Source organism: Felis catus, chromosome C1, assembly GCF_018350175.1.
Source record: "Felis catus isolate Fca126 chromosome C1, F.catus_Fca126_mat1.0, whole genome shotgun sequence".
Classification (NCBI taxonomy): domain Eukaryota; kingdom Metazoa; phylum Chordata; class Mammalia; order Carnivora; family Felidae; genus Felis; species Felis catus.
In genome coordinates this window covers 108,344,529-108,371,502 of record NC_058375.1, presented here as the reverse complement: position 1 = coordinate 108,371,502, position 26,974 = coordinate 108,344,529, and the positions used below count along the sequence as shown (strand labels likewise).

Below are 26,974 nucleotides of genomic sequence, written 5' to 3'. Positions count from 1 at the left end.
CAGACTCCACCAGAAGTCTGCTAGAACTGACACATGAATTTAGCAAAGTTGCAGAATACAAAATCAATGTACAGAAATCAGTTGCATTCTTATACACTAATAATGAAGCAACAGAAACACAAATAAAGAAACTGATCCCATTCACAATTGCACCAAGCAGCATAAAATACCTAGGAATAAATCTAACCAAAGATGTAAAAGATCTGTATGCTGAAAACTATAGAAAGCTTATGAAGGAAATTGAAGAAGATATAAAGAAATGGAAAAGAATTCCGTGCTCATGGGTTGGAAGAATAAATATTGTCAAAATGCCAATACCACCCAAAGCTATCTACACATTCAATGCAATCCCAATCAAAATTGCACCAGCATTCTTCTCGAAACTAGGACAAGCAATCCTAAAATTCATATGGAACCACAAAAGGCCCCGAATAGCCACAGTAATTTTGAAGAAGAAGACCAAAGCAGGAGGCATCACAATCCCAGACTTTAGCCTCTACTACAAAGCTGTCATCATCAAGAAAGCATGGTATTGGCACAAAAACAGACACATAGACCAATGGAATAGAATAGAAACCCCAGAACTAGACCCACAAACGTATGGCCAACTAATCTTTGACAAAGCAGGAAAGAATATCCAATGGAAAAAAGACAGCCTCTTTAACAAATGGTGCTGGGAGAACTGGAAGCAACATGCAGAAGGTTGAAACTAGACCACTTTCTCACACCATTCACAAAAATAAACTCAAAATGGATAAAGGACCTGAATGTGAGACAGGAAACCATCAAAACCCTAGAGGAAAAAACAAGAAAAGACCTCTCTGACCTCAGCTGCAGCAATCTCTTACTCAACACATCCCCAAAGGCAAGGGAATTAAAAGCAAAAATGAACTATTGGGACCTCATGAAGATAAAAAGCTTCTGCACAGCAAAGGAAACAATCAACAAAACTAAAAGGCAACCAACGGAATGGGAAAAGATATTTGCAAATGACATATCGGACAAAGGGCTAGTATCCAAAATCTCTAAAGAGCTCATCAAACTCCACACCCGAAGAACAAATAACCCAGTGAAGAAATGGGCAGAAAACATGAATAGACACTTCTCTAAAGAAGACATCCGGATGGCCAACAGGCACATGAAAAGATGCTCAATGTCGCTCCTCATCAGGGAAATACAAATCAAAACCACACTCAGATATCACCTCACGCCAGTCAGAGTGGCCAAAATGAACAAATCAGGAGACTACAGATGCTGGAGAGGATGTGGAGAAACGGGAACCCTCTTGCACTGTTGGTGGGAATGCAAATTGGTGCAGCCACTCTGGAAAACAGTGTGGAGGTTCCTCAAAAAATTAAAAATAGACCTACCCTATGACCCAGCAGTAGCACTGCTAGGAATTTACCCAAGGGATACAGGAGTACTGATGCATAGGGGCACTTGTACCCCAATGTGTATAGCAGCACTCTCAACAATAGCCAAATTATGGAAAGAGCCAAAATGTCCATCAACTGATGAATGGATAAAGAAATTGTGGTTTATATACACAATGGAGTGCTACATAGCAAAGAGATATGGCCCTTTGTAGTAACGTGGATGGAACTGGAAAGTGTTATGCTAAGTGAAATAAGCCATACAGAGAAAGACAGATACCATATGTGTTCACTGTTATGTGGATCCTGAGAAACTTAACAGGAACCCATGGGGGAGGGGAAGGAAAAAAAAAGAGGTTAGAGTGGGAAAGAGCCAAAGCATAAGAGACTCTTAAAAACTGAGAACAAAGTGAGGGCTGATGGGGGGTGGGAGGGAGGGGAGGGTGGGTGATGGGTATTGAGGAGGGCACCTGTTGGGATGAGCACTGGGTGATGTATGGAAACAAATCTGACAATAAATTTCATATATTAAAAAAGAAAAGAACACAGTTTAGCAATTCTTCAAATGATTCAATATAAAGTTAACATCTGACCCACCAGTTCTAGTCCTATGTATGTGAGTGAAAACATAAGGCTTCACTAAAACTTGTACATGAATTTTTATAGCAGCATTATTCATAATAGCTGAAAGCTGGAAACTGTCCAAATGTCCACCAGTAGATGAATGGATAAGCAAGTTGTGGTACATCTGTATAAAATGGGCTATTATTCAGTCATCAAAAGGAATGATACATGTGACAACATGGATGAACCTTGAAAACACTATTCTCAGTGAAAAAAGTCACAAAAGACTAGGTCCTATAGGATTCCATTCATATGCAAATCCAGAATAGGAAAATTTGTGGTGATGATTACACCTATATGTGAACAGACTAATAAAATCTGAATTGTACACTTTAAATGGGTGAACTTTATGGAATGTGAACTATATTTCAATAAAGCTGTTTAAAAAGTAGAGAAATTCACCCATGAGATATAATTGGCTTGAAGAAAGAAGTGACCCATACCTTTGAAATAACAATGGAAACAGAAGGCAAGTAGGAAAGTGCCTGGTAGAACCTCGCCAACCTCCCTAAGTAATGGGCATGGGCTCTGGAGGTGCAGAGGGTTTTACACTAATCTGTGTGCATCCGTGTGCTGGCAACTTGCAGAGTTGTATCTGGCTCTGCTGGTTCCACTGATAGTGGAGTGGATGTGGTGCAATTTATTCTGGGCACCAACTTGTGGGGCAAAGGGTGGCATGCTCCCACATCAGGATAATTCTTGGCTACTCCACACATGTAAAAGAAATGCTGAAAAGAAGGAAAGTTTCCTGGTGGCACTGCTTACAGCTCCCTCCAAGGTGACTGAACTTGTGATACACATTACAGGGAAGCCTTTCACTTCCTGCTTCAGCTTTGTTTGAAGGAGTTTAATAGCACTCTATAGCAGTCTCTGAAAGGATGTTGTCTCCAACTCCTTGATAACAAGCCCTTGTTGGGGAAAGATTGATGTCTGTAAGGATAAGCAAATAGAGAAATTTCACCTATAGAAAAACTACCAGTCAAAACAAATGCAGATGAATTTGCAAATAAATTTATAAAACATGAACAGGAGAAAGTTTTTACGAAATTCTCAATATTCTGTTTTTACCAAACTTCTATAGGACATTGGAAAGATTTATTGTAGATTAAAAGTGTGATCACTGAATCACAAATCTAGGAGGCAATGAACAGGTAGTAAAACCAGAAAAACAAAGTAGAAGATAAAACAGAAATTCTCCAAGACCTAAGCGGAAATATTTTTTAAAATAATGAAAATGATGAGAGAGGTTCTTGGGATAGAGACTGGAAATATAACCCCAGAAGTCTGGAACAGAACAGTTGGAATTGAAGTGATAAAGAAAAGAAGGCTTTCCTAAGCTAAATACAGAGACCCAAGTCCATATTAACTTGACTGTCAATATTAACCTGATGAAATGGGAAAAGAGGAATTATTATTCCTTTTTTGAATAATGAAGGAATCTGAAATACAGAGAAATGAGGGATGTGCACGATTTCTCACCCCCATATCTAGTGCAGCTAGAGCCAGATCCCTGATCTCTTACATCCAGAGCAGTATCCTTGGGGTGCAAGCATGTCAGGACATATGTGTCACTGAGGTTTTTTGATTATTCTGCAATAAATTCACCTGTCAATTAAAAAAAAATTTTTTTTATGTTTTATTTATTTTTTGACAGAGAGAGAGAGAGACAGAGCATGAGTGGGAAAGGGTCAGAGAGAGAGGGAGACACAGAATACAAAGCAGGCTCCAGGCTCTGAGCCATCAGCACAGAGCCCGATGCAGGGCTGGAACTCACAGACTGCTAGATCATGACCTGAGCCGAAGTCGGACGCTCAACTGACTGAGCCACCCAGGCGCCCACACCTGTCAACTTTTTAAAAAATTTATTTATTTATTCTGAGAGACAGCATGAATCGGAAGGGGCAGAGAGCGGGAGAGAGAGAGAGAGAGAGAGAGAGAGAGAGAGAGAGAGAGAGAATCCCAAGCAGGCTCCACAGGGTCAGCGCAGAGCCTGACATGGGGCTTGAACCCATGATACCGTGAGATCATGACCTAAGCCAAAATCAAGAGTCAGACGCTTAACTGACTGAGCCACCCAGGCACCCCCACCTGTCAGTTAATTCAAATGAACCTCTGAAATTTTAGGCACATATGATTATTAAGCTTTGGATTTGTAAGAAAGTTCTAACTTCAAAGGGCAAATTCAGCCTTGAGAATTATCACTGGAAAAACACTACTGTCACCAATTACTGCTCCTTCCATGAGCCTGTAAATAATCCCATAACTTAATGAAGACCTATGTTAGATATATCTGTTTCCTTTGAAAACATTCTTTCAGCAGTTGTCAAACTTACCTTTTCATGACTTTGCTTACTGTGAATTTAAATCACAACCAATCTGGGAAAGAATAAGTCCACTGCATGATGCAGCATAAGCACATACATTTGCTAATGGAAAATAATCATGTCCACCACCTAATCAGAGCAGCTAGCTCCCCCAGGACCAGCACCTAGTATGCACTGAGTTGGATTCAGAGTTCAGGACTCAGTTCTGCGTCAGAGCTGACCTCCCTCAGGATGGCATATGCTGCACTTGAACCCCCAGAGCCTAGCCACTCTGCTCCTATCATCTTTTGCCTGGAATGTCAGTCCTGTTCCCACTCCCCAAGTCTGGGTGAAGTACATGTTTGACAGGTGTAGCTATTTTGCGTTTTCAACCCTGTCTAGGGATTTACCATTCTTTATATTTAAAACATATATATTTATTTATTTTTGGGTGAGTGCAAGCCGGGGAGGGGCAGAGTGAGGCGGACAGAGGATCTGAAGCAGGCTCTGCACTAACAGGCTGACAGCAATGAGCCCGATGTGGGGCTCAAACTCATGAACCGTGAGATCATGACCTGAGCTGAAGTTGGACACTCAACCAACTGAGCCACCCAGGTGCCCTCCATTCTTTGTCTTTCCTAAACACCAGATTGGCCTCTCCTTCCAGCCATCTTTCAGACAATAAGGTTGCTAATAAAATCTGCACCTGCTCAAGATCTGACACTTGACACCGGGAGCCCTTGAACATTTTCAGCATATGCAAGCCCCTCCTAGGTTAGGTCTGGGAAAGGTGGTGGCTATGCATGAGGATGCCCTATCTTGGCCCAGTTTCCTTCTGGCACAAAGGCCAGTGCTTTTATGGGCAAATATATGATGTGATGCTGTTTGCCATAGATTTGGGTAAGAGACTCAGAGAAGCAGCCATAAAACTCACAGAAGAAGCTTGTCTGTCAAAGGGAAAACACACTCAAATTCCATTCTAGACTAAAGACAACTCTCTATGCGATTATTTCTTCTGCAAGTTATATATCCTATAATTATATCCTATTGCTAGACCCAAGAGATGAACATTAGTTTTACTCAAAATAAATGAATGGAGGCAGGTTTGGGGATTCAGTAATGGAATCTTCCCCAAGCCAATAATTCCCTTTCTCTGGGTGTTAGGGACCTCTTCCTAACTGAAGGGATAAGAGACACTGGTTTATCTGTCTCACCTTCAAGCTACTTCTGCCAGACAAGTAAACATAGCAGTCAACGATACTCTCTCATTTCTTGTCCTTCTTTCTAGGACACCAGAGTATAAAACAAAAGAGAGAGGCACATGACTCACCAGTGTCTGGTAGGTACTCTGGCCAGCCCATGCAGTTCAGTCCTGTTGGGGCACTCTGGGAGAATGGATGGTTTCTTCTAGCGAGACTCAAAGACTCTGGAGAGGTCACAGTCATCTTCCTCCAACACTGGGAGAGGAGGAAAGAGGCAGAGAGTAAATGAAGAAAAGAGATGATATGCTGTCATTGCCACATCGTACTTTTTTCATTGTCCAGGATCTTTGCTGTGAGCAGGGTACACAGCCAAAATGCACACAGCTTCAGGAGGTGCCATTTACATCAAAATCCATGAGGAAAAAACCCAGAAAACTTCTCCTGGAGTCTGTAACCTGTATGGCCATATATGATAATTGTGGCAGAACAGGTTGTCATTCAACAATGTGAAATAAGGACTATTGAGAAGGTCTCCAAACCCCCAAATCTCCAGCTGCTCAGTCACAAAGCCTGACATTTCTCCAAAAGCATGACTGTTAGTTTTAATTAAGGCATATTATTTTAGGGGTGCTTAAGTAAAATACTACCCATGAAGTCCTGGGCATTTCATAAATATGAAACAGACTTACCCTTCAAATTGTAAGGACCAGTGTTGCATAGGGTCTTGGGAAGACAAGGGATATTGTCCCATTCTTTATCATCCCATCATCCAGATATAAAATTGGCCCCTTCCAGTTTTGTCTACTTTGTAAGGTTATTAGATTAGCTTAAACATTTTCATATGTAGGGGCACCTGGGTGGCTTAGTCGGTTGAGCGTCTGACTTTGGCTTGGGTCATGATCTTGCAGTCTGTGAGTTTGAGCCCCATGTCGGGCTCTGTGCTGACAGGTTGGAGCCTGAAGCCTGTTTCGATTTCTGTGCGTCTCCCTCTCTCTTTACCCCTCCCCTGCTTGTGTTCTCTGTCTTAAAAATAAATAAATGTTTAAAAAAAATTTTAAATTTGGTATGTATTCAAATAAATGTTTGTTCCTTTCCCTTCTCTTTTGTATCCCTGAAGTGATTAAGCAAGTAGTGCTTAGAAAATTCTTTTGTTGTCCCTATGATATCCTCTGGCTTGATCTCAACAGCAACTTGAAACTGGGTGTGCCCAAAAGGTACTCCAAAAGAAGCCCTTTCTGGTCTGAAGAGAAGGAAAAGAGGCCCCTAAGAGTATGAATGAATGGGGGAAATCTTCTCTGTTGTTGTTTCCTCCCACCCCCAATTCCCAGGAAATCCTATTGTAGTATGGCAATGACAGCCCGATAGGCACCTAAAACCCTGAGGAAGGGGAATCCTCCACGACTAGAGGAGCTTTGGTCCTAAGAACATGGAGGTGGGAGGAGAATCCTGTTTCATTTTTCTATCTCTGTTTTCCTGCTGCTTGGCTCTAGAGGCAGACACATTTGCAGGAAGTATATTGCAAAGTAGGAAAACAAAAGCCCATCTTTCTTGCAAAAAGATCAGGAATATAGGGGCTTGTGGAACCATAAAGTGTCTGGAAGAATTCAGAGAGGAAGGAATTCAAGAAAATGATCCCAAAAAGTGTATAAACTCCAGGACTTACCCCAAACTGTGCATGGGTGGATCTGAGCCTAAACAGGGTAGAAAGTCTTTGAGGACTGAACTATGGAATAGAATATTTTACAGGTCCCAGACTAGCCACTGAGTGATCTACTTTATCCAAATAGCACTGAAAACACCTTGAAAACTGAAATGACCTAAGAAACATAGACCCTGAAGGCCAGTAAGAACTTGTAGTCTAAATTGGATCAACTTCTTAAAAAATGTAATAGCCATCATTCTCCACAGCAACTAAACAAGGTCCAGAGTCTCATAACATAGTATTCAAAATGTCCAAGATATTATTCAAAATGACTTAACATACAAACAACTATGAAAATCTCAGTAATGTTTAAGGGAAAGGACAACCAACAGATCTCAACACCAAGGTAACATGGTAGTTGAAATTATCAGACTTTAAAGCAGCTCTTATAACCAGACTCTAAGAAGTAAGGGTAAATACTCTTGAACTGAATGGAAAATAACAGCAGGGAGATATAGTTGACACTTGAATAACACAGGTTTGAAGTGTGCGGGTCCACTTACATGTGGATTTTTTTTTTTTTGATAACTACAGTACAGTGCTGTAAATGTATTTTCTCTTCCTTATGATTTTCTTAACATTTTCTTTTCTCTAGTTTACTTATTGTAAGAATAAAGTATGTAATACATACAACATGAACAAGAAGTGATAACTGACTGCTTATATTAGTAAGGTTTCTGGTTAACAATAGGTTATTGATAAATTTTGTGGGAATCAAAAGTTATGTGTGGATTTTGACTGTGTGTGAAGTTAGCACTCTTAACCCCTCTGTTGTTCAAGGGTTAAATATAGATGAAAAAAAAAGAATGAAATTGATATATTAGAACTGAAAAATATAATAACTGAAATAAAAAATTCACTGGTAAATTTTAATTACAACATAAGATTACTGAGGAAAGAATCAGTAAACTAAATAGCTCAAAAGAAATGATCCAGTCTGAAGAACAGAGAAATAATAATACAGTAAAACCTTGGCTTGCTAGCATAATTCATTCTGGAAACATGCTTGTAATCCAAAGCACTCATATATCAAAGTGAATTTCAAGAACCATTGGCTCAGTTGTGATCATGCAATGTTCAGCATCACACACTGCTTGTATTGGAAGACATCACTTGTTTATCAAGTTAAAATTTATTAGAAATGTTTGTTCATCTTGTGGAACACTCTCAGAACAAGTTACTCATAAACCAAGGTTTTACTGTATTGGAAAAAATGAACAGAGCCTCAGGGACCTATAGGACAACAATAAACATCTAACATTCTGCCATCAGAGATGCAGGAACAGAAGAGAAAGTGTGGTGGAGAACAATATCAACAAATTTCTTGGAGGAAGAGTTAAGATGGCAGAGTAGTAAGGGGACTTGTCTGTCCCTCAAACACAGCGAGATCAACATCAAACCATTTTGAACACCTAGGAAATCAGTCTGAGGATTAACAGAATAGTCTGCATAATTTGAAGGAAAGAACACAGCAGGTACATAGTGCAGAGAGGGGAACTGGGGAAGTGAAGAGCTGCAGTGCCCCAGAGGGGAGGGGGCTGTTTTCAGGGAGAGGAAAAGAGAGGGGGAGAGAGAGCAGTGCACTGGGTTTGCACAAGAAATCACTCCCTCTGAAAGCAACTAGAGAGAAAGAGTGAAAACACGAACTGGGGACTGCACAAAACAACTGTTCCCCAAAACCACTGACAAGAGAAAAAGGAGAGAGTTTCAATACTGCCAGTTTTTTATAAACATTAGAGCACTGAATCTGAAGTTTCAGAGGTCAGCACCTGGCAGTGCTCTGGTGAGGAAGCAGGGCAGAGCCCTGGGAGCAGGCAGCAAGGTCTGAGGATCCCCTGGATCATGTGGGGAGAAGATGTTCCCTTCCTTGGAGTGCATTTGGTAGGGGTTATATGGCCTCTCCACAGGCAAAAGATCCAGTAGGCACCATCAAGCCACATGGCACCCATACAGGAACAAAGGATGACAGCTAAGGGCAGCAAATCCTGGTGCCAGCTCTGTGTTGTGATTTACCATAAACTCTGAATTTCTGCCATTCTGCAGTGGCATGACTATTTCCTGGGACAAGCTGGCCCCAGCTATAGCACAGTGAGACCCTCCCCCAGAAGATCACTGCAGGTCTGAACCATGGGAGTCTCTGATGTGTGGTTTTGGAACACAACTGCACCTGAGATAAAACTCTGGAGAGAGGTGCCGCCTGGTAGGCAGACAGCTCAGACACAGACAGGAGGAAGGCAGAGAGCTGACAGAAGCAGGGGGCACAGGATGGGTGACTGATCCGTGTGTCTGTGAGAGTGTGAGCTTCTCACTTTGGAGACTAGAGAGCAGGGTGAAGCCATTTACACCATTAGCCCATCAACACTGATTGACTCCAGTGAGCAAAACAGTGCCACTAAGTGGAGAACAGGGCTGTTATACCAAGCCTTGCATCCCTGTTGCCTCCAGGTCCAACTCCACCAGGGCAAGTGGGCCTTGGAATCAGATCAGCAGACCCCTCCCCCAGAGGACCAGTACAAATCCCTTCTGGGAGCTTAGCCTACTGATCATAGAGTGCTGCAAAGATGCAGCTCTAGAGGAAAATGGATCTAGCTTCATTTGGGTTTTTTTGTTTGTTGGTTTGTTCACTTTTTTGTTGTTTTGTTTTTGTTTTTGTTGTTGTTTTTCTTTTCTTTTGTTTCTTGGACACAAAAAGAGCAAAAATTTTTATTTTACCTTATTATTTTTTATTTTTTAAGTTTAATTTTTTTCTTTTTTTTAATCGAGCTTCTCTTAACAAGCAGACCAAAACACACCTAGGATCAAGCTTCCTTTAGTTGATAGTTTAAAAATTTTAATTTTTATTTCATTCTATTATTACTATTATTGTTGTTGTTGTTTTCTTCCTCCAAAATGACAAGAAGGAGGAATTCACCTCAAAAGAAAAAAACAGAAGAAATGACAGCCAGGGATTTAATCAATGCAGAATTAAGTAAGTGTCTGAACTAGAATTTAAAACAATGATTATAAGGATACTAGGTAGGCTTGAAGAAAGCATAGAAGACACAAGATAATCCCTTTCTGCAGAGATAAAAGAAGTAAAATCTAGTCAGACTGAAGTTAAGATTGCTGTAACCAAGATGCAAACCCAAATGGAGGCCATAAAAATAAGGATGGATGATGAGGCAGAGGAGCAAAATAGTGATATAGAAGATAAAATTATGGAAAATAATGAAACTGAAAAGAAGAGGGAAACAAAAGTGAGAGATCCTGAAGGCAGAATTTGGGAACTCAGCAATTTATTAAAATATAATAATATTTATAACCTAGGAGTCCCAGAAGATGAAGAGAGAGAAAAAGGGACAGAAGGTTTATGTGAGCAAATTATAGATGACAACTTCCCTATTCTGGGAAAGGACACAGATATAAAATCCAAGAAACACAGAGAACTCCCATTAAATTCAATAAAAGCCAGCCATCACCAAGACATGTCATAGTCAAATTCACAAAAAACACAAACAAGGAAAGAATATTGAATGCACCAAGGGGAAAAAAAGTCCTTAACCTACAAGGAAAGACAGATCAGGTTCATAGTAGAACTGTCCACAGAAACTTGACAGGCCAGAAAGGACTGGTGAGATATATTCAACATGCTAAATAGGAAAAATATGCAGCCAAGAATACTCTATCCAGCAAGGCTGTCATTCAAAATAGAAGGAGAGATAAAGAGTTTCCCCGACAAACAAAAACTACAGGAGCCAGCCCTACAAGAAATTTTGAGGACTCTGAGTGGAGAAAACAAAAGACCAAAAGCAACAAACACTAGAAAGGACCAGAGCGCATCACCAGAAACCAACTCTACAGGCAACACAATGTCACTAAATTCATATATTTCAATAATCACTCTGAATGTAAATGGACTAAATATTTCAATCAAAAGACAAAGGGCATCAGAATGAATAAAAAACAAGATTCATGTATATGCTGCCTATGACTCATTTTAGACCTAAAGACACCTGCAGATTGAAAGTGAGGGGATGGAGAACCCTCTAACATGCTAATGGACGTCAAAAGAAAACTAGAGTAGCCATACTTACATCAGACAAATTAGATTTTAAAACAGACTGTAACAAGAGATGAAGAAGGGCATTATATCATAATAATGGGTTCTATCCACCAAGAAGATCTATCAATTATATTTATGCCCCCAGCTTGAAAGCACCCAAATATATAAGTCAATTAATCACAAACATAAAGACACTCATTGATAATAATACAATAATAGTAGGGGACTTTAACACCCCACTTACAGTTATGGCATCTAAGCAGAAAACCACAGGACATACCTCCTCATAAGGAAACAATGGCTTTGAATGACACACTGGACCATATGCACTTTGCAGATATATTCAGAATATTTCATCCTAAAACAGCAGAATACACATTCTTTTTGAGTACACATGGAACATTCTCCAGGACAGATCACATACTGGGTCACAAATCAGCCTTCAACAAATACAAAAAGATTGAGATCATGCCATGCATATTTTCAGATCACAACACTATGAAACTTAGTCAACCACAAGAAAAAGCTTGGAAGACCTTCAAGTACATGGAGGTAAAAGGACATTCTATTAAAGAATGAATAGGTTGATCAGGAAATAGAAGAAATTAAAAAAATACAGGAAGCAGGGGTGCCTGAGTGGCTCAGTTAAGTGTCTGACTTTGGATTTGGGCTCAGGTCATGATCTCACAGTTCATGAGATAGAGCCCCGCATAGTGCTCTGCGTTGACAGTGGAGCCTGCTTGGGATTCTCTCTCTCTCTCTCTCTCTCTCTCTCTCTCTCTGTCTCTCGTTTTCTGCCCCTCCTCTGCTCATGTTCTCTCCCTCTCTCAAAATAAATAAATATTTAAAAAAATACATGGAAGCAAATAAAAATGAAACCATGACAGTCCAAAACCTTTGGGATGCAGCAAAGGGAGTCCTAAGAGGGAAGTATATTGTAATTTAGGCTTATCTCAAGAAGCAAGAAAGGTCCCAAATACACAACATAACCTTACACCTAAAGGAGATAGAAAAGGAAGCAAATAAAGTAAAGCCAACAGAAGAAGGGGAATAATAAAGATTAGAGCAGAAATAAGTGATACAGAAACAAACAAAAAACCCAGTAGAACAGATCAATGAAACTAAGAGCTAGTTCTTTGAGAGAATTAACAAAAATGATAACCCCCTAGCCATACTGATCAAAAAGAAAAGAGGAAGGACCCAAATAGATAAAATTACAAATGAAAGAGGATATATCACAATCAATACCACAGAAATACAAACAATTATGAGAATACTATGAAAAATTATATGCCAACAAACTGCAGGCAATCTGGAAGAAATGGATGAATTCCTAGAAACTCACAAACTACCAAAACTGAAACAGAAAGAAATAGAAAATTTGAACAGACCCTTAACCATCAAAGAAATTGAACCAGTAATAAAAAATCTCCCACCAGAGTCCTGGGCCAGATGGTTTCCCAGGGGAATTCTACCAGACATTTAAAGAAGAGTTAATACATACTCTTCTCAAACTGTTCCAAAAAATAGAAATGGAAGGAAAACTTCCAAACTTATTTTATTGAGGCCACCATTACTTTGATTCCAAAACAAAGACCCCACTCAAAGGAGAATTACAGGCTAATATCCCTGATAATATGAATGCAAAAATTCTCAACAAGATACTAACAAATCGAATTTAATAGTACATTAGAGTATTCACCATGATCAAGTGGGATTTATTCCTGGGCTGCAGGGCTGATTCAATATTTACAAATAAATCATCATGATACACTCTATTATAAGAGAAATGATAAGAACCATATGGTCTTGTCAATAGATGCAGAAAAAGCATTTGATAAAATACAACATTTATTTTTGATAAAAACCCTTAACAAAGTAGGCATACATGGGACATACCTTAACATCATTAAGGCTGTATATAAGAGATCCACGGCTAATATCATCCTCAAAGGGGAAAAATTGAGAACCATTTCTCTACAGTTAGGAACAAGACAAGGATGTTCACTCTCATCATTACTATTTAAAATAGTACTGGAAGTCTTAGCCTCAGCTAAGGGGTTCAGAAAACAAAACCCTGAATACAGAACCCCTACAGAACTTTGGTGTTCTGAATAGAAAACCCAGAAATGGACCCACAACTGTATGGTCAACTCATCTTCAACTAAGCAGGAAAGAATATCCAGTGGCATAAAGACAGTCTCTTCAGCAAAAGGTGTTGGGAAAAACTGGACAGAAACATGCAGAAGAATGAAACTGCACCACTTTCTTACACATACATAAAAATAAATTCAAAATGGATAAAAGACCTAAATGTGAGACAGGAAACCATCAAAATCCTAGAGGAGAACCCAGGCAGCAACCTCTTTGATCTCACCTGGAGCAACTTCTTACTAGACACACTGCCAAAGGCAAAGGAAACAAAAGCAAACATCAACTATTGGAATTTCATCAAGAAAAAAAGCTTCTGCACAGTGAAGGAAACAATCAACAAAACTAAAATACAGCCTAGGAATGGGAGAAGACATTTGCAAATGACATATCTGATAAAGGTTTAGTATCCAAAATCTATAAAGAACTTATTAAACTCAACAGCCAAAAAACAAATAAGCCAGTTAAGAAATGGACAGAAGACATTCATAGATACTTTTCCAAAGAAGACATCCATATGGCTAACAGACATATGAAAAAAATGCTCACCATCACTCATCATCAGGGAAATACAAATCAAAACTATGATGAGATAACCACCCTCACACCTGTCAGAATGGCTAAAATTAACAACATAAGAAACAACAGGTATTGGCAAGGATGCAGAGAAAGAGGAACACTCTTGCATTGTTGGTGGAAATGCTAATTGATGCAGCCACTGTGGAGAACAATATGGAGGTTCTTCAAGAAACTAAAAATAGAACTACCCTACCATCCAGCAATTGCACTACTAGGTATTTGCCCAAACGACACAGAAATACAGATTCAAAGGGGTACATGCACCCCAGTGTTTATATCACTATTATCAACAATAGCCAAACTATAGAGAAACCCCAAATGTCCATTGACTGATGAATGGATAAAGAAGACGTGGTATGTATGTGTATACACACACACACACACACACACACACACACACACACACACACAATGGGATATTACTCAGCCATCAAAAAGAATGAAATCTTTCCATTTGCAGTGACATGGATGGAGCTAGAATGTATTATGCTAAGTGAAATAAGTCAATCAGAGAAAGACAAATACTATATGATTTCACTCATTTGTGGAATTTAAGAAACAAAACAGATAAACATATGGGGAAAGTGGGGGGAAGAGAGGAAAACAAACCACAAGAGATTCTTAATTATAGAGCACAAAATATGGGTTGATGGAGGGAGGTGGATAGGTAGTGATCTAGATGGGTACTAAGGAGGGCACTTGTGATGAGCACTAGGTGTTGTACGTAAGTGATGAATCACTGATTTCTACTCCTAAACCAATATTGCACTGTATGTTAGCTAACTAAAATTTAAATTAAAAAAAAATGAGGAAAAAAAAAAAAGAAATTTCTGAAAACATTCTAAATGTGATGAAAAAAAAAAAAACCTTAGCTTACAGTACAAGAAACTCAGCAAACTTCAAACAGGAAAGCCCAAGAATATCAATGCCCAACACATCATAACTGAACTACTGAAGACTAGAGACAATGAAAAAAATCTTGAAGGCAGCCAGAAACTAACAATAAATCATGTATATATAAGGGAACAATCATTCAAATGACTACACATTTTTCATGGAGGCCAGAAAGAAGTGGAACAGTATTTTTTAAATGCTACACCAACTGTCAACCCAGAATTCTATATCCAACAAAAAAATACTTTAGGGAAGAAAGTGAAATAAATACATTCTTAGATGAAGAAAACTAAGAAAATTTGTCACTACCAGACCTACACTAAAGAAATTTTAAAGCTCTTCATACTAAAGGGAAATGATACTAGAGAGAAACTTCAAAAGTCAGGAATTAAAGGAAGAGCAATAGAAATAGTAAATATATAGGTAAGTATAATAGATATTTTTCTCTAAGTTCTTTAAAGTATGTTTGACTTAAAAGCAAAAATGACAATATTTTCTGATAGGGTTTTCGATATATGCAGATGACCTATGACAACTACAGCATTAAGGGGGTATATTAAAGAGACCTGTATGGTGGAAGGTTTTCTTTTTTCTTTTTTTTCTTAGGTAGGCTCCACATCCAATGTGGGGCTTGAACTCACAACCCTGAGATCAAGAATTTTATGCTCTATTGACTGAGACACCCATGTGCCCCCTGATGGAAGATTTTATACATCTCTCTTGGTGTAGTAAAATACCAAGTATAAGTGAACTATGAAAAGTTAAGGATGTATATTAATTCCTAGCCTGGCTATTAAGAAAAAAATCCACATAACAATATATAAAGAAAACAACATATAAGTTAAAATTGAAAATTTAAAAAATAATCCAAAGACAGTAAACGGAAACAGAGCAATGAATCAGAGGAACAAGCAGGGAACACCGTAGATCTTAATCCCAAACACATCAATAATTACATTAAATTTAAATACGAACATATAATTACAGAGATTTTCAAAATGGATTAATGAAAAAAAAAAGACCCTGACCATATGCTATCATAAGAAATCCACTTTCAAAATGATGAAGGTGGGTAAAAAGTAAAAGGATGGAAAAACATATGTTACACAAACACTAATCAAAAGAAAACACTAATATCAGACACAACAGACTTCAGAGCAAGGAAAATTACCAGGTATACAGGAGGACACTACATACATAACAAGAGGGTGAATTCACCAAGTAGGCAGGACAACCCTAAATATGTATGCATACAACCACAGACCTTCAAAATATATGAGAAATAGAAATGCCACAATTATGGTTGGATACTTTAACACTTCTACTGCAGTGAAAAAATAAAAGAAACAGCAAGTGAACAGATGAAGGGAACAACACCATCCACCAAATAGAACTGACACTTATAGAACGGTCCACCCAACAATTTCAGAATACGCATTGTTTTCAAGTGCACACAGAATATTCACTGAAAGACTATATCCTTGCTGATAATGATAATAACAATGGTAACAACAACAACGTAAGTTTAAAAGGATTGAAATCATACAGAATATGCTTCTCCATAATGGAATTACACTAGAAATCAGTGATAGAAAGTTAATTAGAGAGTCTCTATTTAGAAATTAAGCAACACACTTCAAAATAATCCATGGTAGTCCAGTGACCACACTTTGAGAACTGTAATCCAGTTTTCCAATTCCTTCAACATATGCTTTCTTAATTCCTAATGTTCTGATTCTTTCAAGTTATACTGTAGTATTCTTTTTGTGTTTACTAGTAGAAACTATCAGACCATTATTTGACTCAACTAGTACATAATCTCCACTTCCCATTAAATTATCAGGACTCTCTCTTAGGCCCCCAAACCTGTTAAAATCAGAGAATTTCAGACTTAGAATTCTCTAGAAATCTACTTTAGTCCTGGTTAAGGGGGCAATGGACCCCACACATGTATTTGTGTAGATCCAATTACACCTGATTTTTAAAATAGTCATATAAACTGGTGACACTATATCATTTTTCCAAAACTTTCTGTCAAGCCATCTTTCACATGGATTACTAAAACATTCTCCTTAATCTTCTCTCCTTCCTCTACACCATATTTGTCATGCCACTCCCTGTTTAAGCCCTAAAAGCCTGCCATTCCTTATAGGATTAAGTCAAGATTGACTGATGTGGGGCCAACTTTTTCACATTTTGTCTTCTAGCCACTGTGGCAACCACTATTATCTGCCTCTCTACCACCAAGAACCGACCACTCACTACTGCCTGATACTCCATGAATTCCATACTATCATGCCCTTAAAAAATTATAGAGGTATAATTGACACATAACATTATATTGATTTCAGGCATACAACATAATTATTTGATATTTATGTATATTGCAAAGTGATCACCACATAAACCTAATTACTACCTGTCCCCATACAAAGATAATTTTAGAATTAGCTCTTTTGACAAATTTTGAGCATATGCTATGATATTATTGATTATAGTCACCATGCTGTATATTATGTCCCCATGACTTATTTATTTTATAATGGGAAGTTTGTACCTCTTGACCCTTTTCACCTGTTTTGCCCACTCTCCATTCCTTCCCTTCTGCAGCCACCATTGTATTCTCTGTATCTATGAGTTTTGTTGTTTTTTAGATTCCACATATAAGCACATTTATCCAGTATTTATCTTTCTCTGTCTGACTTAATTTGCTTAGCATAATTCCCTAGAGATCCATCCATGTTGTCACAAATGGTAAGATGTCATTTTCTTTTATGGATGAGTAATAGTCCACTGTGTATTTATATTTAGCTTTGTTCTTTCTCAAGATAGCTTTGGCTATTCTTCTGTGGTTTCATACAAATTTTAGGATTTGTTTTGTTCTAGTTCTGTGAAAAATACTATTGATATATGCACCCCTATGTTTATTGCAGTGTTACTTATAATAGCCATGATATGGAAACAACCCACGTGTCTGTTGATAGATGAATGGATAATGAAGACATACAATGGAATATTATTCAGCCATAAAAAAGAATTAAATCTTGCCATTCATGACAACATGGATGAACTAGGGATTTATGCTAAATAATCAGTCAGAGAAAGACAAATATATGATTTCACTTATATGTAGAATCTAAAAAGCAACACAAATAAAGAGAAAACAGATTCATAAATATAGAGAAAAAAACTAGTGGTTGCCAGAGGGGAAGGGAGTGGGGGAATAGATGAAATAAAAGGGGATTAAGAGGTAAAAGCTTCTAGTTATAAAATAAATAAGTCACAGGGATAAAAATACAACATAGGGAATACTGTTGTAGGGAATATTGTAAATAACTTTGTATGGTGACAGACAGTAGCTAACTTACTGTGGTGAGCATTTTGTTATGTAATTATCAAATCACTATGTGATCCACCTGAAACTAATATGTTTTATACCAACTGTACCTCAGTTAAAAAAAACATATTGTACTGGTATAAGAACAAACACAGATCAGTTGAACAGAATAGATGGCCCAGAAGTAATCCCATGCATGTATGGTCAATAAATTTATGACAAAGCAGGCAAGAATGCATAATAAGGAAAGGATAGTCTCTTCAGTAAATGGTGCTGTGAAACATGGACAGCTATATGGAAAATGAAACTAGACCACTATCTTATACCATATACAAAAATTAACTCAAAATGGATTAAAGACCTAACTCTAATGCATGAAATCATAAGTCTCCTAAAGGAAAACATAGGTAGTAATCTCTTGGACATCAACCTTAGCAGTACTTTTCTATGTTTCCCCAGGCAGGAAACAAAAGCAAAAACAAACAATTGGGCTACATAAAATTGAAAAGCTTTTGCATAGTAAAGGAAAACGTTAATAAAATGAAAATTCAGCCTACTGAATAGAAGAAAGTAGGGGCATCTGGGTGGCTTAGTCAGTTAAATGTCTGGCTCTTGATTTTGGCTCAGGTCATGATCTCATGTTCATGAGATTGAGCCCCACATTAGGCTCTGTGCTGACAGTGCAGAGCCTATTTAGGATTCTCTCTCTTTCCCTCTTTCTTCCCTTTCCCTGTTCACACACTCTCTAAAACAAACAAACAAACAAACAAACAAACAAACAACTGTATTTGCCAATGGTATATCTGATAAGGGGTTAATATACAAAATGTAAAGAACTCCTACAATTCAACACCAAGTAAATACATAATCCAATTAAAAATTGGCAGAGGAATAGGCATTTTTCTAAAGAGTACTTACAGATAGATGGCCAACAGACACATGAAAAGGTGCTCAACATTACCAATCATCATAGAAATGCAATCAAAACCACAGTGAGCTTTAACCTCACACCAGTCATAATGGTTAGTATCAAAAAGACAAAAAATAAAAAGTTTTGGCAAGGATGTGGAGAAAGGAGAACCCAGTCACTGTTGGTGGGAATGTAAATTGGTGCAGCTACTATGGAGAACAGTATGGAGGTTCCTCAAAAAAACTAAAATACCATACTATTTTGATTACTATAGCTTTGTAATATAGTTTGAAATCAGGGAGCATGATGTCTCCAGCTTTGTTCTTCTTTCTCAAGATTGTTTTGGCTATTTGGGATATTTTGTGGTTCCATACAAATTTCAGGATTGTTCATTCTCTTTCTGTGAAAAATGTCATGGTAATTTTGATACAGATTACACTGAATCTGTAGATTGCTTTGGGTAATATGGACATTTGAACAATATTAATTCTTCCAATCCATAGGTATGGTATATCTTTCTATTTGTGTCTTCTTCAATGTTTTTCTTTAATGTCTTATAATTTAGTGTACAGTGTAATTTAACCATGGAGGTCTTTGATTCCTAGGGATTGTATTATTTTTTTTAATTTTTAAAATGTTTTATTTTATTTTTGAGAGAAAGAGAGAGAGAGAGAGAGCAGGGGAGGGGTCAAGAGAGAAGGAGACACAGAATCTAAAGCAGGCTCCAGGCTCTGAGCTGTCAGCACAGAGCCTGAAGCAGGGCTGAACCCATAAACCATGACATCATGACCTGAGCTGAAGTTGGACCCTTAACCTACTGAGTACCCAGGTCCCCCAGAATGTATTCTTTATGATGCAATTGTAAATGGCATTGTTTTCTCAATTTATCTTTTTTAAAAATATTTTTTCTAATGCCCTTTATTAAAAAAAAATATTTACTTTTGAGAGAGAGAGAGACAGACAGACAGACAGAGAATCCCAAGCAGGCTCCATGCTGTCAGCACAGAGCCTGATGTGCAGCTTGAATTCATGAACTGTGAGATTGTGACCTGAGCCACAATCAAGAATCAAATCCTTAACCGACTGAGCCACCCAGACACCCCTTAATTTCTCTTTCTGATTGTTTGTTATAAGTATATAGAATGTAATCAATTTTTTTTGTATATTGACATTGTACTCTGCAACTTTACTGAATTCATTTATTAGTTCTAACAGTTTTTTGGTGGAGTCTTTAGGGCTTTCTATACAAGTTATATCATGTTTCCTGAAAATAATAACAGTTTTACTTTTTCCTTTCTGATTTATATGTTTTCTATTTCTTTCTCTTGCTTAATTCCTCTGGCTAGGACTTCTAGTACTAAGGTGAATAAAAGTAGTGACAGTGGCTATCCTAGTCTTATTGCTGATCTTAGGAAAGTTTTCAGCTTTTCACTACTGAGTATGTTAGCTATGGGCTTGTCCTAAATGGCCTCTATTATGGTGAGTCATGTTCCTTCTATACCCACTTTGTTGAGAGAATTCTATCATGAATGGATACTGAATTTTGTCAAATCATTTTTCTGCATGTATTGGGATGATCACATGATTCTATCCGTTTTGTTGAATGGTGTACTGCATTGGTTTACAGATTTTGAACCATCCACAAATTCTTGGAATAACTGATCATGATGTATGATCCTTTTAATGTCTTGTAGTATTTGGCTTGCTTCAGAATTTTTTTGAAGATTTTTACATCTTTGTTCATTAGAGATATTGGCATGTAATTTTCTTTTTTGTGGTGTCTTTGGATTTGGGATCAGGGTACTGCAGCTTTGTAAAATGAGTTTTGGAAGTGTTGCTTTCTCTTTAATTCTTTGGAAGACTTTGAGAAAGATAGGTATTAAGTCTTCTTTGAATGTTTAGTGGAATTCACCAGTGAAGCTATCTGGTCATGAATTGTTGTTTGTTGGGAGGGTTTTGATTACTGTTTAATCTCCTTAATCTCCTTTAATCAGTCTATTCAAATTTTCTATTTCTTCATGATTCAGTCTTGGAAGTCTGTATGTTTCTAGGAATTTATTTCTCAGGTTGTCCAATTTGTTGGTGTATAATTGTTCTTAGTAGTCTCTTACAGTCCTTGTATTTCTGTGGTATCAGTTGTAACTTCTCTTTCATTTCACTTATTTATTTGAGTCCCCTCTCTTATCCCTTTTTTTCTTGGTGAGCCTAGCTAAAGGTTTGTCAGTTTTGTTTATCTATTCAGAGAATTATCTCTCAGTTTCACTGATATTTTTAAAGTTTATTTATTATTTATTTTGAGAGAGAGAGAGAGAGAGAGAGAGAGAGAGAGAGAGAGCGCACACAAGTAGGGGAGGGGCAGAGAGAGAGGGAGAGAGAAAGAATCCCAAGCAGGCTCCACACCGTCAGTGCACAGCCCAATGTGGGGCTTGAACTTAGGAACTGTGAGATCATGACCTGAGCTGAAATCAAGAGTTGGATGCTTAATCAATTGAGCCACCCAGGCACCCCTCACTGATCTTTCCTTATTGTCTTTTAGTCCCTATTTATTTCTGCTCTGATCTTTATTATTTCCTTCCTCCTAGTAATTTTGTTCTATTTGTTCTTTTCCTAGTTCCTTTAGGTATATGGTTTAGTTATTCATTTGAGATTATTCTTGTTTTTGAGATAGGCCTGTATTGCTATGAAGTTCTCTCTTAGAACTGCTTTTGCTTTGTCCCTTAGATTCTATAAAGTTGTGTTTCCATTTTTATTTGTCTTGAGGTAGTTTTTGATCTCTCTTTTGATTTCTTCATTAACCCATGTTGTTTAGTCACTGCACATTTGCCATATTTTCAGTTTTCTTCTTTGAATTGATTTCTAGTTTCCTATCATTGTGGTCATAAAAGATGCCTGATATGATTTCATTCTTCTTAAACTTGTTAAGACTTGTTTTGTGGCCTAACATGTGATCTATCCTGGAAAATGTTCCATCTATACTTGAGAAAAATGTGTATTCTGCTGCTTTTGGATGGAATGTTCTGTATATATTGGTTAAGTCAATCTTGTCCAATGTGTTGTTGAAAGCCAATGTATCTTTATTGAGTTTGTTCAATATGACCTATCCATTGATGTAAAGTGGGGTTTTAAAGTCCCCAACCTTTATTTTATTGCTGTCAATTTCTCCCTTTAGGTCTGTTAGTATTTGCTTTATATATTTTGGTACCACTGTGTTGGGTGTATATGTATTTATAAATGTTATGTCTTCTTGCTGGATTGATCCCTTCATCATTATGTAATGCCCTTATTTGTCTTTCATTACAGTTTTTTTGTTGTTGTTCTTTCAAAGTCTATTTTGTCTGATATGAGTATAGCTACATCAGCTTTCTTTTGCTTCCCATTTGCTTTATGTATCTTTAGGTCTGAAGTGAGTCTCTTGTAGGTAGCATACAGATGAATGTTGTTTTTAATCCATTCAGCCTCTATGTCTTTTGATTGGAGAATTTAGTCCATTTAAATTTAAAGTTATTGAGGTTTGCAAGATGGCGGCGTAGGAGGACGCTGGGCTCACGGCAGGTCCTGCTGATCACTTAGATTCCACCTACACCTGCCTAAATAACCCAGAAAACCGCCAGAGGATTAGCAGAACGGAGTCGCCGGAGCCAAACGCAGACAAGAGGCCCACGGAAGAGGGTAGGAAGGGCGGCGAGGCGGTGCGCGCTCCACGGACTGGCGGGAGGGAGCCGGGGCGGAGGGGCGGCTCGCCGGCCAAGCAGAGCCCCCGAGTCTGGCTTGCAAAAGCGGAGGGGCCTGATGGACTGTGTTCCCACAACAAGCGCGACTTAGCGTCTGGGAGGTCATAAGTTAACAGCTCTGCTCGGAAAGCAGGAAGGCTGGAGGACAAAGGGAGGGAGAGCTGCTGAGCCCCCTGATGACAGAGCTCAGTTTGGTGGGGAACAAAGGCGCTCGCCAGCGCCATCTCCCCCGCCCATCCCCCAGCCAAAATCCCAAAGAGAACCAGTTCCTGCCAGGGAACTTGCTCGCTCCACGCAAACACCCAACTCTGTGCTTCTGCGGAGCCAAACCTCCGGCAGCGGATCTGACTCCCTCCCGCTGCCACAGGGCCCCTCCTGAAGTGGATCACCTAAGGAGAAGCCAGCTAAGCCTGCCCCTCCTGCCCCTGTGCACCTTGCCTACCCACCCCAGCTAATACGCCAGATCCCCAGCATCACAAGCCTGGCAGTGTGCAAGTAGCCCAGATGGGCCACACCACCCCACAGTGAATCCCGCCCCTAGGAGAGGGGAAAAGAAGGCACACACCAGTCTGACTGTGGCCCCAGCGGTAGGCTGGGGGCAGACATCAGGTCTGACTGCGGCCCCGCTCACCAACTCCAGTTATACACCACAGCACAGGGGAAGTGCCCTGCAGGTCCTCACCATGCCAGGGACTATCCAAAATGTCCAAGCGGAAGAATTCCCCTTAGAAGAATCTCCAGGAAATAACAACGGCTAATGAGCTGATCAAAAAGGATTTAAATAATATAACAGAAAGTGAATTTAGAATAATAGTCATAAAATTAATCACTGGGCTTGAAAACAGTATACAGGACAGCAGAGAATCTCTTGCTACAGAGATCAAGGGACTAAGGAACAGTCACGAGGAGCTGAAAAACGCTTTAAATGAAATGCATAACAAAATGGAAACCACCACGGCTCGGCTTGAAGAGACAGAGTAGAGAATAGGTGAACTAGAGGATAAAGTTATGGAAAAAGAGGAAGCTGAGAAAAAGAGAGATAAAAAAATCCAGGAGTATGAGGGGAAAATTAGAGAACTAAGTGATACACTAAAAAGAAATAATATACGCATAATTGGTATCCCAGAGGAGGAAGAGAGAGGGAAAGGTGCTGAAGGGGTACTTGAAGAAATCATAGCTGAGAACTTCCCTGAACTGGGGAAGGAAAAAGGCATTGAAATCCAAGAGGCACAGAGAACTCCCTTCAGACGTAACTTGAATCGATCTTCTGCACAACATATCATAGTGAAACTGGCAAAATACAAGGATAAAGAGAAAATTCTGAAAGCAGCAAGGGCTAAACGTGCCCTCACATATAAAGGGAGACCTATAAGACTCGTGACTGATCTCTCTTTTGAAACTTGGCAGGCCAGAAAATATTGGCACGAGATTTTCAGGGTGCTAGACAGAAAAAATATGCAGCCAAGAATCCTTTATCCAGCAAGTCTGTCATTTAGAATAGAAGGAGAGATAAAGGTCTTCCCAAACAAACAAAAACTGAAGGAATTTTTCACCGCTAAACCAGCCCTACAAGAGATCCTAAGGGGGACCCTGTGAGACAAAGTCCCAGAGACATCACTACAAGCATAAAACATACAGACATCACAATGACTCTAAACCCGTATCTTTCTATAATAACACTGAATGTAAATGGATTAAATGCGCCAACCAAAAGACATAGGGTATCAGAATGGATAAAAAAACAAGACCCATCTATTTGCTGTCTACAAGAGACTCATTTTAGACCTGAGGACACCTTCAGATTGAGAGTGAGGGGATGGAGAACTACTTATCATGTGACTGGAAGCCAAAAGAAAGCTGGAGTAGCCATACTTATATCAGACAAACTAGACTTTAAATTAAAGGCTGTAACAAGAGATGAAGAAGGACATTATATAATAGTTATAGGGTCTATCCATCAGGAAGAGCTAACAATTATAAATGTCTATGCGCCAAATACGGGAGCCCTCAAATACATAAAACAATTACTCACAAACATAAGCAACCTTATTGATAAGAATATGGTAATTGCAGGGGACTTTAACACCCCACTTACAGAAATGGATAGATCATCTAGACACACGGTCAATAAAGAAACAAGGGCCCTGAATGAGACATTGGATCAGATGGACTTGACAGATATATTTAGAACTCTACATCCCAAAGCAACAGAATATACTTTCTTCTCGAGTGCACATGGAACATTCTCCAAGATAGATCATATACTGGGTCACAAAACAGCCCTTCATAAGTTTACAAGAATTGAAATTATACCATGCATACTTTCAGACCACAATGCGATGAAGCTTGAAATCAACCACAGAAAAAAGTCTGGAAAACCTCCAAAAGCATGGAGGTTAAAGAACACCCTACTAACGAATGAGTGGGTCAACCAGGCAATTAGAGAAGAAATTAAAAAATATATGGAAACAAACGAAAATGAAAATACAACAATCCAAACGCTTTGGGATGCAGCGAAGGCAGTCCTGAGAGGAAAATACATTGCAATCCAGGCGTATCTCAAGAAACAAGAAAAATCCCAAATACAGAATCTAACAGCACACCTAAAGGAACTAGAAGCAGAACAGCAAAGGCAGCCTAAACCCAGCAGAAGAAGAGAAATAATAAAGATCAGAGCAGAAATAAACAATATAGAATCTAAAAAAACTGTAGAGCAGATCAACGAAACCAAGAGTTGGTTTTTTGAAAAAATAAACAAAATTGACAAACCTCTAGCCAGGCTTCTCAAAAAGAAAAGGGAGATGACCCAAATAGATAAAATCATGAATGAAAATGGAATTATTACAACCAATCCTTCAGAGATACAAACAATTATCAGGGAATACTATGAAAAATTATATGCCAACAAATTGGACAACCTGGAAGAAATGGACAAATTCCTGAACACCCACACTCTTCCAAAACTCAATAAGGAGGAAATAGAAATCTTGAACAGACCCATAACCAGCGAAGAAATTGAATCGGTTATCAAAAATCTCCCAACAAATAAGAGTCCAGGACCAGATGGCTTCCCAGGGGAGTTCTACCAGACGTTTAAAGCAGAGATAATACTGACCCTTCTCAAGCTATTCCAAGAAATAGAAAGGGAAGGAAAACTTCCAGACTCATTCTATGAAGCCAGTATTACTTTGATTCCTAAACCAGAGAGAGACACAGTAAAAAAAGAGAACTACAGGCCAATATCCCTGATGAATATGGATGCAAAAATTCTCAATAAGATACTAGCAAATCAAATTCAACGGCATATAAAAAGAATTATTCACCATGATCAAGCGGGATTCATTCCTGGGATGCAGGGCTGGTTCAACATTCGCAAATCAATCAACGTGATACATCACGTTAACAAAAAAAAAGAGAAGAACCATATGATCCTGTTAATCGATGCAGAAAAGGCCTTTGACAAAACCTAGCATCCTTTCTTAATAAAAACCCTTGAGAAAGTCGGGATAGAAGGAACATACTTAAAGATCATAAAAGCCATTTATGAAAAGCCCACAGCTAACATCATCCTCAACGGGGAAAAACTCAGAGCTTTTTCCCTGAGATCAGGAACAAGGATGCCCACTCTCACCGCTGCTGTTTAACATAGTGCTGGAAGTTCTAGCATCAGCAATCAGACAACAAAAGGAAATCAAAGGCATCAAAATTGGCAAAGATGAAGTCAAGCTTTCGCTTTTTGCAGATGACATGATATTATACATGGAAAATCCGATAGACTCCACCAAAAGTCTGCTAGAACTGATACATGAATTCAGCAAAGTTGCAGGATACAAAATCAATGTACAGAAATCAGTTGCATTCTTATACACTAACAATGAAGCAACAGAAAGACAAAGAAAGAAACTGATCCCATTCACAATTGCACCAAGAAGCATAAAATACCTAGGAATAAATCTAACCAAAGATGTAAACGATCTGTATGCTGAAAACTATAGAAAGCTTATGAAGGAAATTGAAGAAGATTTAAAGAAATGGAAAGACATTCTCTGCTCATGGATTGGAAAAATAAATATTGTCAAAATGTCAATACTACCCAAAGCTATCTACACATTCAATGCAATCCCAA

At 38.5% G+C, this 26,974-nt stretch overlaps 1 protein-coding gene across 6 annotated transcripts in view; it reads right to left on the bottom strand.

Moving 5' to 3' along the window:
* The window catches only part of ARHGEF4 (Rho guanine nucleotide exchange factor 4), a 269,255-nt gene that overhangs the window by 102,455 nt on the left and 139,826 nt on the right, over positions 1 to 26,974 (bottom strand). For all 6 annotated transcript variants that reach the window (XM_019837885.3, XM_023259188.2, XM_011285191.4 and 3 more), the window contains one exon: positions 5,631 to 5,757. In XM_019837885.3, the coding sequence (XP_019693444.3) occupies positions 5,631 to 5,757 (127 nt within the window). The remainder of the gene's footprint in view (positions 1 to 5,630; positions 5,758 to 26,974) is intronic.